The sequence below is a fragment of the Helicoverpa zea genome, chromosome 18 (assembly GCF_022581195.2).
Source record: "Helicoverpa zea isolate HzStark_Cry1AcR chromosome 18, ilHelZeax1.1, whole genome shotgun sequence".
Classification (NCBI taxonomy): Eukaryota; Metazoa; Arthropoda; class Insecta; order Lepidoptera; family Noctuidae; genus Helicoverpa; species Helicoverpa zea.
In genome coordinates this window covers 7,717,754-7,733,962 of record NC_061469.1, presented here as the reverse complement: position 1 = coordinate 7,733,962, position 16,209 = coordinate 7,717,754, and the positions used below count along the sequence as shown (strand labels likewise).

General features: G+C 36.4%; 1 protein-coding gene across 1 annotated transcript; it reads right to left on the bottom strand.

The window, feature by feature from the left end:
• Nucleotides 1-2,706: 2,706 nt before the first annotated feature.
• On the bottom strand, nucleotides 2,707-5,671 carry LOC124638956 (ATP-dependent DNA helicase PIF1). Its single transcript, XM_047176135.1, has 3 exons — nucleotides 4,813-5,671; nucleotides 3,996-4,159; nucleotides 2,707-3,884 (listed from the first exon to the last, which is right to left on the bottom strand). Exons 1-3 carry the CDS (start codon nucleotides 5,561-5,563, stop codon nucleotides 2,889-2,891), a joined length of 1,911 nt encoding a protein of 636 aa, XP_047032091.1. The 5' UTR covers nucleotides 5,564-5,671; the 3' UTR covers nucleotides 2,707-2,888.
• Between the last annotated feature and the right edge of the window lie 10,538 nt (nucleotides 5,672-16,209).

Genomic DNA, 16,209 nt, shown 5'->3' with positions numbered 1-16,209 from the left:
TTGTTTGTGTAATTTCATTTCTATACAATGTTACACAAGCTAATAAATAAAGCTTTACCGTCTTACCACAAAAACTTTTAAACGTCAGTTTATGCCTTGTCTAAAAAAATGTCAAATTATGACGTTGACATACGGTTCATTTTGCAGCCAAAATTTTTTTAGACAAGTGTAAAACAGGGGTTTAAGTTTTTGTAGTAAGGCCATTAATGTTTAACATTAATTTGATCCTTGCTGTAACGGGCTTATATCTGCTGTCGCTGGATATTGCAATAAAATCATTTCTAAAGCCTAAGCAAGTCTCAAGTTAAGAGTAACAACGTCTTATAGTATCTGTTAACTCTTTAAACTTATTTATGAATGTATTACTCTCTATTTAAAAACTCATTTACTGTCAAAAAAATATATATTTTATATTATTTCATGACTCCCTTTTATTTCTATCCAACTTGTTCAAGATGTGTTTGCTGCAGTTCTCGTCAAATAAAATAACGTCATTCTCGAAGTTAGCTACTATCTATAATAGTGAAGTGATCATAATCTCATCAACACAAGCGCAACAGAGAAAATTCATAATCTTGTTACTGTGGGTGTTTGTGTGTGGAAGAAGAAAGGCAACAGTTCAGGCTGTATGATTAGCCAACACAAGAACTTTTTGCTTAAAAACAAGTTGCGAAAAAAATACGAGATCGCCATTAGAATTAAAAATAAACGAAATTATATTCTTAAATTAATATAAAGCATCGCTTTAAGTTTTAGTTAAACTGCCAGACTTGATTTTATTGATCATATTTTTATTTACAAATAGATTTTTGTTGAAGAACTCATAACACTTTACTTATTAATCATTCAATCTATTATTACCATTATAACTAATTAATGTCTTGTTTATTTTTTATTCTTCAAACATAAATAATATCAACAAGAGTTGGTAGCACTGCTGAGTTGCTATTAGAGATTGTTATGTCATGTCAGTGTCAATGTCAATTAATAATCTGTCACTTGTGTGTATTCAAGAAAGCATCGCAAATCGGTTTTTATTTTTGGTAAAACAGTGCTATTAACGATTACCTTCGAAGTTATTTGAATTAATACCGCAAGATCAACCACTGATATGCCGATGGCTGTGTCAGCGACTCATTGCGTCATTGAAAATTGCCGAACAACGATACTGAATAAACCGCCGGGAGTTTCGTTTCATTCGTAAGTTTAAATACCTACCTCACGCACTATACGAATTTGAGTACATCACTTATCATGTAAACAAAATGTAAATAATGTAATTCTGGATACCCTCTAACCCTGTATTGTTCTACAGATGCCCATCAAACAATGAAATGAGAAAACGATGGCTGAGAGTTTTAAAAAATAAGTGTACTATGCTGGACTGGTACAGGAGCCAGATATGCTCAAAACATTTCGAGTCCAAATGCTTTGATTCTAATAAAAAACTTAGAGAGAATGCTGTACCAACTGTTTTTGCGCCTGTTTTCCCAAGAATTGCACCAAAGCCTCCAGTCAAAGTAAGTCAAAAAATCAAATCATTTCAAAAATCAAGCCTCTGTGTTATTATACAATGCACATATTATTTATAAGTAGGCACTGGTCTGTTTCTAGTACTTATAATTATCTATATTATGCATTATTTTGTATGTTTAGTCACAGAATAAAAACTCGAAACTAGACACAGTAAATACACCATCAAGCAAAACAACTACCAAAGAGAAACCATCACACTCACAAAAAGATAAAAAGGAGTTGACTAATAAAAACAAAAAATCTGGGTTTATATCCCGTGTCCCTTGGAACTATGAGGCAGAGCCACAATATGTAAGTTTACAGAAATGCTCTCACTGTGTTAGCATTTACTATTAATGAGTGTGAACTATACTTTAGTCATTAATGTTACCTAATAAACATAGTTCTTAGTATGTCAACTAGTCAGTTAACCACCTTTACCTATTGTAATTTGCATCATAATTTGTGTCATTTATTCTTCCATTTTGAGCAGTTTATGTGCATTGCATGGAGCTTACAGTGTTTACATAGGCTAAAACCTAAGCAGCGTTAGGTTTTAACAACTTTAGAGCTTTATTGTGTATTTATTCTGTGATGTAGTTCATAAAATGTTATGTCATATTAAAATATGTATTCCGCATGTGTTAGGGAAAGTTGTAGTCATTTATACTTTCTATTTGTTTCCAGGGTGTGGAGCTGCCAAGATCCCGAGTAGACAGATTATTGAACAAGCTCAGTCAAGCTGAACTAACAGCTAATATAAAGATCAACATGAACAAACTGAAGGAGCCCTCTGACCTAGACCTATATGTTACTGATGACCTCAGATGTCGCCCTGAGGCGCCAAAAGAAGCAGCTCTTTGGCTCATGATTAAAAAGCAAGAAAATTTAAACAACAGGCTCATGGATCTGGTTGTTCAAACTAAGAAACATGTGGAAATCCTTCAGAATCATTCAGAGACAGCCAAGACTTCTAAACTAGAGAATGAGCAAACCATTGAGTCTCTCAAGTATGTAGTGAAATGTCTTCAAGAGAAACATGCCACACTTGAAGAACAAATTGAAATCCTGACATGTGTTGAATCCAGATAGTCTCGTGACTAAATTATTCTTCTAGAATTTAATGACCTAATAGTTTTAATAGTGTAATTTAAGCAATTTATTTTCACTTACTAAGCTAAATAAAACAGATTTTAAAATAATAATGCTTTTATTTGAAAATTAAATATACGTACAAAGTTATGAATAAAATTAAATATATTCAATGGTGATTGAATACATTCAGTCTCATTAGTAAAAGGATCATGATTATTAATTAAATTAATTATAAGTATTGACAATAAATAAACATTTTGCTACTTTGTATTTACTTATTATTTACGCCTTAATTGTTTTTCTAAAATTTCTCTTAATTTTAATTTCTTATTTGTCTTATCAGTCAGTGGTCTTCCAAGGGGAATTATTTCCATATGTTGCAAACGGCGCCTAAACCTTTGGTAGAATTCTAAAACATTTGGGTCAGCCCACACGTGACGCGAATCGAAGTCAAGAACCCTGAGAGTATCTAGACTTTGGGCTCTGCTTAGGGCTACATAGGCTTGGCCAGCTTCGAATATTTTGGACAATGACATTTCCACACAATCTAATGTCAAACCCTGAGATTTGTGTATAGAAAACGCCCAAGCCAGATTCAAAGGCACTTGTCTGCGACAAAGCAAAGATCCATTAGAGTTTTTTACAAACCAGCGTTCAGTTCTTGCTGTATACTCTTTTTTATTTTTAAATCTTACGACAGGGAAACCTTCCTCAAATCTCACGACTACCCCTCTAGCCCCGTTTACTAAGCCTGCATTTACATTAATATTTTTTAGCAGCATCACTTGAGCTCCTATTTTTAGCAGAAGTTTTGCAGGAGCAATAGTCTGCATGTCAAGCTGTTTTGTAGCATTATCACTGTCTTGTGAAGAGAAGAGCTTTTCTTCACCATCTAAATCATTCAATTTGGATTCATTTATCATTTTGGAGTCATTAGTATGAGAACACAACCTAGTTGCCAAAATACCATCACTCTCAATTTTCTGCCTAGATGTACCAGTAAGGCGGTCACTAATTTCTTTGGTAACTCTACCAATCCTAATACTGTTTAGAATAGAAATGAATTCAGAATCTTTTTGCCTATGAACTTGCTTCAGCTCAAAACAAAGTTCTATACATTTATCCCAGCAGGGTGACTGGAAGCAAAATCTTTTGCCTGTCTTGGCTTTATCAACAACAGGAGGTAACTGCAGAAAATCACCACACAGTATAAGTTGTATTCCACCAAAGGGTTTGTCATTTTTCCGAACATGTCTTGCTACTGCTTCCAATTTCTGTAAAGGACAGAAAATGTATTTATTGAAATGAGCATATGTTTGAAATTACATTGAAAAATTGATATCTAATAATAAAGTACACACATACACATAAAAAACTAGATTTACCTCAAAAAACCCTCCATCAACCATAGATATTTCATCTATAATGAGATGTTTACATTTCCTCCACTTCTGTGCCACTAATGGTAACTTCATGGCTTTCTCACAGAGATGTTCTAAGGTGCCGCTGCCATCTCCAATTCCAGCAAACGCATGGAGAGTTGTACCACCTGAAATCAATTAGTGAATTAACATTTGAACAGGCCCTCAGGGGTTCCATGGAAAATTCAAGATTTCCATATGGTAAATCGTTTCACTTATGAAAATATTAAATTATTATTCATTTTCAATTAAATTGTTTTAAAAAATCCGTTTAGGCACCATGTAGTTGGGTACCACTCGGGAGTGTAAGTACGAGTTCGTGACAAGTGGCGGAGGAAGGCCACGGTAGCAGATAATTTAATTCCGTTTCTTACAAATTGTAGATTAACTTAATACCTCCAGGTCTTCGGCAATTGGCAAAAGTAGGTAGCGAGTCGTCCAAAAATCATCCCATTTTTTGGGCTTATTCCATCGCCAGGATTACCTATACGTTTTCATACATTTGACAGGACGTGAAATGACACGGCATACAAGTATTTCCAGTGGCAATTTTTACCATGAATCAAAGTGTGACATTATTTCCAATTTTTGCAACTATGTGAATCCGAAAATTACGCGCTCGCTACACTCACGACTCCATGTTACATGTGATGCTGAAAAATGGTTAAACGAAAAGGGTTCCAAAGCCAAAACAATTCGGGAACCGCTGCTTTAAGTGACCAAAAAAATGATTGAAGAGAAAGTATAGATAGAGTAGGAATATTTGAATATTGGCACCTACCTACATGGCAAGCGGCTACACCAGTTGAGGCAGTAGGAACAGTGACATCTGGTGGTAAGGCTGCCACGATTCTCTTCAGGAGAAAACTCTTGCCTGTCCCTGCAGATCCAGTAAAAAATATGTTTTTCCCTCCAAGGCAGGCCTCCAACACTCTCTGCTGCTCCGGATTCAATGAACTTGTAGTGGTCAGTGGTGATGGGGAGTATAACTTCTTAGGAGCAGGACCGCGAGCTCCGTCCTCCATTTTACGCTTCTTTGAAGGAGGAGAAGGAGTTGTCAGAGTAGACTTAGGAATGCTTTTCTTAGCATTATTAACGTCAGCTACAGTGATTGGACTTATTTCTTCAAAAGCTTGAGCTTTCCCACTCAATAGCTTAGACCTCATAGTTTGTTTTGAAGGTGTCGTGTTGGCACCTTTTTCTTTATCTCCAGTCATTTTAATAAATATTGTTCTCAAAAAGCCCACGAGGTTAGTTGGCGGTGCATTCGATATGAACAAAGTGCAACCAGCATCTTGAAATTTAACGCTAGCCTTGCCTTCTGCCATGAATTTTTTGAACACGTTTATTCCTTTCAATGCTAGCCTGATAGCTGCATGTTTCTCACTTGTAATCTCCATAAACATTTCACGAAATTCATTTCGTATCAATCGAAGTGAAGCAGTTTTATAGCTTACTTTCCTTGTCACAGAACCTTGAGTAATCCATTCCAGAGTCACCGCACAACTTAAAAACGAATCTCCACCCTCCATTGTAATATTAGCTGCGCTTTTAATACATAAATTAATAATATTGATGCAAGTAAAACAAAAGGCGCGTAACGAAAAACTTCCTAAACAAACTTCACTGACAGTAAGATGACAGTTGATTTGAACTTTTGACAGAGCGTGTCATTGCATTGCAGTGCAGTGCACCAACATTCAGAAAAATTAAGGTATTTTGGGTACTTGTCTTTTTATTTAGTATACAAAAAAAAACTAGTTACATCTCTACCTTTAGTTTAGGGGATAAAGTGAAATGTTTATAAAAAAAATGATAGGGTCCCGTTTTACTCTTTGAGTACAGGGTACGGAACCCTAAAAAGGATATAGAATGGAATGGAATAAGACAGAAGTCTGCCCACAGTCGGGAATACCGGGAGGAGTGCATAAGTTTTTGATGATTTCCTACCTACCTTGAACTAAGGTAAAAATTCTATATTGTGCCTGTATTTTTTTATTTTAGAACCTAACCTTTTATAAGATGATATACTTAAGTAAGCGTGATTAAAAAGAAATAAATTAAACCTTTTTACAGTTGTTTCTGCTTAGGTAGGTACTCTACTCTTCTTGAGCGTATGCAACAGCAAGAGTTCCTATCAGAAAAGAAAAACGATTCAATGGACACAATTTTCTTTTCTAGTTAGAATAAAAATAGCAATCCAATTAGTTTAGGTATATACTAATAGGAACTATTGCATTTTCCGTCCATTTACTTATTTATGTACCCACACATTGTTATAGAACCCAATCCATTTATGCATTAGGTTGCCTACCTACCTACCCGGATATTTTAAATGTGGATTCTGTATTTTTACTGTCGGTACTTATAAAATAAAAAGAAAATATGCCTCCAGCCTACCTACTGTATTCATTGGCAAATCCGCCACTGATATACCTACATTGAGGCCACTGTGCAGAAATCGGTTCATCCTGCCTGACATGACGCAACCGCGTAGCAGACGCCCGCCGCCGCCGCCCGACAAGAGAATTTCATTACACATGCTATATTTCAAAAGCCTACTGTGACATTAACCATTGCTCGATGCCAAGCGATATGAGGTCATCAGTCAATCTCTTTGTAGTTTCGCTGAATTACACTGCACTTCACTTTCCACAGTCGCTAACAAAGCGATCTTAAAGTTAAGCAAATAAGAATCAAAGTTCCAAATCAACCTATTGGCACAGTACCTAAGAGTCTTCGTTTTACTGAAAATATTGAGACGTTCTTGATCTTATGGCGTAGTTAATAAATTATATGCAGTTATTATAACGGCTTCGCAAGTTACCTACTGGTTTAAAAGTGGCTGGTCATTAAGGATGTTTAGTATAGATTTGGTCCCTAAATAATGCGTATTAAAATAAAATGATGCGTCGATATCGCGTGGCACTGAACACTGAGATGAGACAGTGGCGTTACTTTAATGCCAACGGAAGCCGCCACTAAACGTATCAACGCCATTAAAATTCAAAGTAAACATGATGATTTTCGCAATCATTTCAAGATATTTACCGCTGATAGAAATAAAGCCAAAAGGCATCTCCGTCTCGTTAAAGATGATGACAAAAGTTTATGCTTACCTACGTATTGAAAATTCAACTTTCTCAGAAGAATGGTTATTAGAAAATTTTATTTGTATTTTAGTAGTCATAAGTTGACGTAAGCCATAAAATGCCGATAAAAATTAGTTTTATGGTCTATTTCTCATGCATAATAATTAAAATGTTACGGTCCAATTCTGTCCATGGGGTCTTAGGCCAAACCAAAAGTAGGTAGGACTTCCGTCTGGGTGGGACAAATTCAGAGAAAAATTTGCAAACATGTAGGTATGATAGGTATTTGTCGAGTTCGAATTAAAAAAAAAAAAAAAACATTGTAAGAATTATTATAATTTGGGAAGAATTTAACTAAAGGCCTGTCCTGCCTGTTAAGTAATGTAGGGAAGTGATGGACCATACAGATATGTAGTTTGTCTGTACAGCGCATCATTTCACAACTATAAAACAGACATTAAACATAGGCAGCTTTTAGTTCGTCCGCGGCTGACAGCATGACATGACATGCACAAGGAATCGATACAGGAAACAAGCCGCTCGCATATAACCCAGAATTAGCAATGTCCCCGTCACATCTGCCGACAAACGGCCACGTCGTAAACGGAACTGTATTACGAAAATTGTTTTAGCTAATGCGTCTGTTATTATAACACCTTTCCACGCGGAGCCAATAACATTTTATGGAATAACAACACTTCATACATACATATTTGCTTTCGAAGTTTCAATCACTTCAGAGATAGATTTGTGTTTTTGGAGATCTATAGAAGTTTTGTGCCGTCATGATCATCATCATAATCGTTAAGCTTTTTTTGTCTTGATCTTCCTCATTTAGGAAAGTACCAATAGGATAGATTGGATAAATTCATTTATAAAGTAATTAAGTAGGTACTTACTTTACTTATGTGAAAACATCTTTGATGTTAGGATAGATTTTTGCTATTAGGTAAGGAAGTTGCCCAAATAGGAAACGATTTCAAATAAAATAAAGAGTCATAATTTTACACTATGTTAACCTATGAGTAACAAGATAATACAGATAAATCAACTCATGCCTTACAGTCTTCACAGTTTATTAACTATATACTTAGGTACTTGATTAAGTTCATTTTCGTGCAACTTATCTATTAGATAAGTCGCACACTATTTAACATAGGCAGTCAACTGCGCCGACTTTTTTGAAAGATGTGTAGACATTAGGCAAACTGACTGTGATAAATTCATACATGACAGTCTAATCAGCAAAATATACTATTCAGACATTTTTTTAAATGTTGGCCTACAGCGAATACATTTAAAACGCATTCGTAAACTAGACATATCTATTTACATAGCAATAAATCATTTGTATAATTGAAAAAATAAATTCTGGCTTCATAAGACACTCCGATTCCACAACAGTAATGAAATGTTTATTTACGACTAGCTTCTGCCCGCGACTTCGTACGCGGATCCTGTCCCTTATACCAGCGACTACGGGGTTAGCAAAATCAAAGATCTGAATCGTCTGATGTTGAATTTAAAGGGCCCGTTGACGGGAAAACAACGGAATACGCAAAATCATTCGAAACGTTCTATATATTTAACTTTTGTACGTCAACGGCAAAAGCACAGCAGACTAAACAAAACGCTAAGAACTAAAGCGCAATAGGCGTGACCATAGGGATAAAAGTAGTGATTCTGATTAGTCCGCATTTAAGTGGTTTTTCTGAACGGACCCTTAAATAACAAAGTAGTGGTGACCTAGTGTTTAGAGAACCAATCTCTCAAGTATGAGTGTGTGACTGCGATTACAGGTCTGGCAAGTACTTGCTAATGCAACTTTTCTTAGTTCGTATGTACTTTCTTAGAATATTTTGGACACCAATGACCGGTTTTTGGAGGAGCTGTCATTTCTAGTGTGTCCCGGCTGTCAATGAACATCCTTGGCAGTCGTTATGGGCAGTCAGAAGCCAGTAAGTGTGACCAGTTTTACCAAGAGGTATTGGGTTGAGCGGGTAACCGGGTTGTGGAGGTCCGATAGGCAGTCGTTTCTTGTCGTTTCTTGTTGTGTACTCAGTTGCATCGAAGCCGACCTTAACATAGTTGGGGAAAAGGCCCTTGAAGTAATAACAATAATAACAATGAGATTTAACGCAACAAAGTCGGAGAGCTCGTGATGTCACGTCTATGTAAAATTTGTGCTAAGAAGTGACTTAATACAAAATTCAAGCGTTTTGTATCTTCCTTGTTCTTTGTTTGTGAAAGAAAAAAAAACAATACTTGTCCATTATTTTAGGGTTATCTAAAAGACGGACTATTACTTTCTTTGATTCACCATGCTTATTTTGTATAATTTGTATCAGTAAACGTGTCCGACTCGCGAGACAATGAGTAGCATATTCTTTACTTGAGAAGTTCTCTAGACATATGGATGTAGATGCGTAAATATGCCAATGACGGAAGCGCGCTTCGCGATCCGATGAGATTTCCTCGGAGCAAGTAGCAGACTGATGTTCTCGAACAGCATCAAGTCCTTCCAAACGCTCTTCGGTATATCTTTGGGATCTTATGATTCTCTCCTTAAGAACATTGGAAAAGATTCGACCCATGGTAATGGTTTTATTGTGAAGAAGATACCTGATCAATTAAAATCTAGCTGACTGCCCCCTCGCCCCCCGCGGTACTGAGTAGGCTACCCTGTCACGAAGATAAATGAAAAAGAATACAACACTCAAATAGCATTAAAACTCGAACATTCATTCTATAAAGTTTTGTAGTAAAAGAGTAAAATTGACGATGATATACCATCACCATTGAAAGTCTGTCCTAAACTATTACCGCCTTCACTGCTTGGAGGTACTTCCAGCTTATTATATCACTATACAGTGAAATTAGAGATAGCTTTCATTTCCACATCAGTTGTTTCTGATCTTCGATTCTCATAAGTCAACAGAAAATATACATCAGATCGAACAACTTTTGCTAAAACGTCATTTCAAGTGTAGTAGGGCACTTGGAGTTCAACTTGAGATGTTTTAGATCTTCGATTTTTGTAAGTCAACAGAGAGTGCTCATCAGATTGAACAACTTTTGCTAAAACGGTATTCCTATGTATGCTATTGTGTAACTGGGCTCTTGAAGTTCCACATCAGGTGTTCCAGATCTTCAATTTTTATAAGTCAATAGAGAGTGCTTATCAGATAGAACAACTTTTGCTAAAACGTCATACCCGTATATGCTACAGAGTAGCTGGGCTCTTGGGGTTCCACACCAGGTGTTTTAGATCTTCATTTTTTATAAGTCAACAGAGAGTGCTTATCAGATAGAACAACTTTTGCTAAAACGTCATACCCGTATATGCTACAGTGTAGCTGGGCTCTTGGGGTTCCACATCAGGTGTTCCAGATCTTCAAATTTATTCTCTCAACCGAGAATGCTCATCACGTGGAACAATTTTTGCCATGGCACCATTTTTGTATCTCTTATAGTTTTGTTGATCTGTTGCAGTTCTGCACCAGGTCTTCAAGTTTTGAAGATAAATTATAGCCTATATGTTGCCCAGACATTATACCGATACAACAAAGAAAAAATCATTGAAATCCGTCCAGTAGTTCCGAAGATTAGCGTGTACAAACAAACAGACATACAGACATACAGACATACAGACATACAGACAAACAGACAGATTTTTTTTTTTGGATTTGTGCTCGATTACTGTTTCTGAACTCCACTCAATTATAATTTTTTTATTATATTCAATGTACAGACAAAGTTTTTTTACAGATTTATTATATGTATAGATAGTAAAACAAAAACGCGATGTTTAGATTTGTTCATGTGTAATTAGTTGGCAGGGTTCCGAGTAGGTAGGAATGCACGGGGTTGCGTTACAGGCATATGCTGGAACAAAACAATTCGTGTGAAAGCCGGACAATGCCGGGGTGTGGTACGGTTAGCCACATATTGCCGTCTTCATTATGCACGGGGTATTTCATAATATCGCAGCTTTATGTTACTTTTGGGAACCAAAGCCGTAGGTATTTGGAGGGACTATCAGGGGGGCATCAAGTATTGATATAAAGATGACATTAAAATAACACCAAGTCATTCAACAATTAAAAGCACAACTAATTGAACAACTTTTAAGATGTCTTAGCAAATCTAGGGAACAGAAAATCTAAATCCTAATCTTGCAATTCCTGAAGAATGAGAATCCTAGCTGCATAGGTATTAGCAAAGTGATCTTTCTGAAAACACTATAGTTATACAATAAAAACATAATTTTATTATTTATAAGAATTGTCCTGAATGCGCGTGAGTTTGGAGTCGTTACCGAGGGCGGCGGGCGGCGGCGACGCGAGGAGATCGCCACACATGCGACGCATCTGTGCGCTGGAGGTGTACCCTTCCAACCTTAGCTATAGTGCAGCTTGTTTTAATTTTCATATTTTGTTCTAGAATATTTCGAACATTTATACGGATGTTGAGAGCTTACTGGCTTTTTTGAAGATCCAATTTATAAGTAACAGTCAACATATTTTTTGGGGTAAGGTTTTTGGAACGTTAGAACAAAAAAAAACGAAATTGAATTCTAAGATATACATAGGTACCTACCTCCTTACCTAAATATTGTGTTGGTTAGCCTATTGTTTTATGTCGCAGGTGTTCACACAATGTGTTAAGATCATTAGCGGATTAGCAAAACACAATAATGAAAGTTCTCGAAGTCTGAACTTTGCTAAATACCCAAGCCGGCTAAAGTTTGACAATGAAACAATGACATTTAGTCAAGTTCCAACTAGTTAGCAATACCTAACCATTTATCCGATGCAGGTGTGCAACGACGATTAAAGATGAATTTGCCGAATTTCGCACTAACAGACAATGGGCTCGTTATCAGTGTGCGCAGGTACTGCTGAAACTAGACTATAGATCGGGCACACGTGTGACGTATTTTCTTCTAAGCGCAGCTGTGGAGGCCTCCGCAGATGTTTTATGGCGCTGAACATTTCCAAGACGCTTTATTATTTATTACGATATTGCCGTTTAGAGCCTAATCTTCGTTTTTATTATCCAGAGAAACAATGGTCATCACTGGCCAGTACTATTTTTGGCATACGGTCTGCAGATGGGGTAACTCCGCGTGGGAAAGAATTATTTTCACTTTATTATTATTACCTACTTGTAATTTTGTCGGCTCCGGCTCACATGTTTCCTAGTTATAAAATTCCCAGTCTCAATAAAAAATATTAATCTTTATGTAAAGAAAACTATTGAGGTTGTACAATTAAATTATTGACCAGAGGCAAATGGTGTGATACGGATTATTGTAATACCTATTGTATTTTCTAGATTTAGGACCTAGGTGAGCTCATTCATACTAAGTGTTTTGTATGGCTTCACCGCAATCAGTTTTGGTAATTTTGCAAATCAACTGATCTCTCTGAAACTTCAGTACGCACGCGGACCCACCAGAGCGCCGCAAGTTTTCCCACAAGTGTTTACCACTCAAGTAGGTACTCTCTTCGTTATCTAAAGCAGGTGTCACTTACCAACAAAAAAACGTAGAAAATAAACCTCAGCGCCACCACAGCCGTAAAACTCTTAACTAAATAAACTCGCGAACGCGTTAATCTGCTTTAGTTAAAACATCTGTAGCCGGCAACTAGGGGATGACGTTCTATCATTATCCTGAATTAAGGGATGATGAATAAGGCAGGATAAGGTACCTACCTATCTGAATAAATAGAAAACTTTTACACAGGTATCACGCGTATAATATCAATACAATGAGGCTTAGCTAATCCTAAGGTACCTAGATTAGGTACGTACCTACCTGATTTGCAACTGAATTATTAAATCCGATTAAATACAAGCATTAAGTCAGATGTTGCAGCTTTATTCTATAAGTAGGGATACCATGAACATTATTAGGTCTAATTAGCTTTTCTGGGAAATGTTTTTAGGTGTATAATTGTGAACTAATTTCGCCAAAACATTATTTTAATTACAAACCTTAATTTTATTTTATTTTATCCATATAAACTTATTACTCTTGAAAGTGTGAGAATGCGCGTCGGTTGATCTCTGCTTAAATGACTGATAGTTGGAATCCTGGAATACCTACACTTTTTTTTTTTTATCTATGGATGACACGCCTTTTCGCGCGGTAAACCGCCATTTTCATTCATGCTCCGCCTTGCGTAGGTACTACTACTATGATCTCTTATCGGTGCTATCTTTTTCGTGAGAACTTTCAGATAACGGTAAGTGTAGGTACTTCGGCTTGTGAATGAAACTATCTTGCTCATTAGGGAATCCCATGGGCCGACACCAGATGCTGACTTGATTCATCTTGGGAAAAGACGAACCGGTATCTTTCGAAAAATATTTCTAACAAAAACAGTTCAGGTATTTTTTATGTTTTGCCTTGAAATGAATTGCGACACATGTTTTATTGCTTTGTTTAAATATAGTTAAAGAACAATAAAGGACATCACTAGAACTTTAGGGCAATATTGTCTGGATAAATGTAATGTTAACCTTAGGTAAACGTTTAGATAGCGGCTAAGAAGAAGTAAGTAGGTCTTAATCATTTCAGGGGCGGTAACTTACAATAAGAAAAATATAGATGTGTTCAAAGAGGAGAAATAGGTAGGCGATAATGAGTTCTCTTTCCGCGTTGGTGTCTGAACCTATAACTTAACCTAATTATACAGATTAGACATAAGATCATACATAATAATACTTTGACTCATCAATAGGCCTCTGAAAGTTGAAGTGCCTAAGTTGAAAGAGCGGTTTTACCCCGGATATTGAGTTTCGAACAAACCATACCTACCTATCTATTAATTATGTGTTTACTAAAACGTTACCTTTTCCACACTTTAATTAGCATGTAAGAGCAACAAAGAAAATAATCGTTGGAACGTACCTACGCCTAACAGTTTTATCCGTCACTGCCTATATTAAATCATGGGAGTAAAATGCATTTATCTTTGTAATAACTTGTTATATTTAGAGTTTGGATAATGAAGCTATTAATATTTTGTCGGGTAGGTACGTCACCAGTGTGGTAACTATTCCCGAAATATATTAAAACTCAGTCAACGGCTCGCGTCTCTTCCCGCCTTTTCGTCCTTTTGACAGTTGAAATTCAAAATTACCTATGTACGGAATAATTCGAATTCATTAGGCCAGTATAAATTTATCCATGTTTTATAAAGAAAATTGTTTTTTTATTAACTAAAAATTAGTATTTATTATTACCTACCGTATATGTATGAAGAAGACAGACAAAAATTAAACGCTTAAGATGTTAAAGTAGGTACCTACAATGTTTAATGTTTTTTTTTATAATGCCTAAGCTCTGACAGCTTCAAGATAATAATTATAATAGGCTGATGATTCAGAAAACATCCGCTCACAAATCCGCAAATTTTTCATCGCCATAATAAAGTTTTCAGTACCTAGGTATGTAGGTACACAACGAAGTTGTAATTTCGAGCTTTAATTCAGTAACGATATAGGCAAAGAAAACCTAAAAATACAAATGTTAATGGATTTATTATGTGTCATAATTAAATGGAAGAATGAAAGGGAACACCTACTGCCAGAACCAGAAAATCCAGGGGACCGATTCTCCTAATTTTACTTAAGCAACATACGATTCCCGTTCGACTGCGATCCAATCCCGACTCGATTACGATTGAAACGTATGTGGCATTCCGCTATTTTTTCTTTGAAATAAACGTTTTGTTTGCAAATGATTAACTATTGCAATATGATTATAGAGAAAACTACCGTATAGACCAAAATCACCAAAATAGCAGACCAATCGCACACCAATCAAATGTCAATCGAATACGATTGGTCTTTTATTAGTAGCAGAATGCCCGATATGGTAAAAACTGCTGTTACGATCATATTGCGATTCGATTTTTATTCGATTTTGACATTATTAACTTTGGAAAATCGGGCCCCAGAATGATTTGATGACGATGGAATGATCGACATTTAAAATGTAGCATTAAAATCCAAAGCATTACAAACAATTAGCGCAGCCGTTTATTTCAAATTGAGAAGACAATAATTTTAGATCTCTCTCTTCAAGTTTATATAGATCTCTAATACTTGCCAGTCAATCACTATAATTAGAAATGACGGTTATTTACGGTGAATTGACATCGCAGTTTCAGTGCCATAATGAAATCGGATAAACTAGAAATCTACCACCATATTTTGTAGATTATTGAAAATCATAAAATAAAAGCTTTGAACTCTGCTTTATTTTCGCCAAAATTATAACAGGAATACCTACACATCTACTTCTCGAGAGTATGAGCCAAAACATGGCACTTAAACAACCATGGTCGGCCTTTCACAGTCCACTTATGAACAAAGGCGCCACAAACTTTGATAAAAAAATATTCGATAATCTATCCTGTGTTTGATAAAGAGCAATCCCGAATGTCAGCTTCACCTAACACTGTGCAGGCTCCCTCACCATACCTATCCGAGCTAGCGAGATAGATAAATAAATTAAATATTTATGATATACCGAAGGCATCGCCTGCCATGGCCGTGGGACCGATCCTGGGAGCATTGCGTCATGGATATTTTTAGTAGCGGCGGGACGACGCGTCACAAAAAATCCTTACAGGGAAGGGTGGCGCCATATATCAAGCCATCAAGTTTTAGGATTGCAGCTACAATATTTAGGTGCCAACTGTTGATTAGAAAACTGCGAAGATACAACTTATTTGAAGACTTTTGTCATCAATGAAAATTATTACAATGTATACGAAACCTTCGATTACAAATAAGTTCTTTGGTAAATTTCAGAACATTGACTTGCTAATATAATGATACTGTGTAACTGAAGCATCGCGGCCCTCACAGGATGCGCGATCACCGATGCGATCGGTTATGGCGACCGAACACCATACATATACCTATGTATGCAGTAAATACAGTCCGGAGATGATGGACAAGATAAACAGAAAGCGATCAACACATCTTGCTATTGCCGTCTCTGTCTCGCGCAGGGCGGCGGGAGGGGCCGCCGCGCTGGGAGGCGCGGTGGAGATGGTTATTTTTTT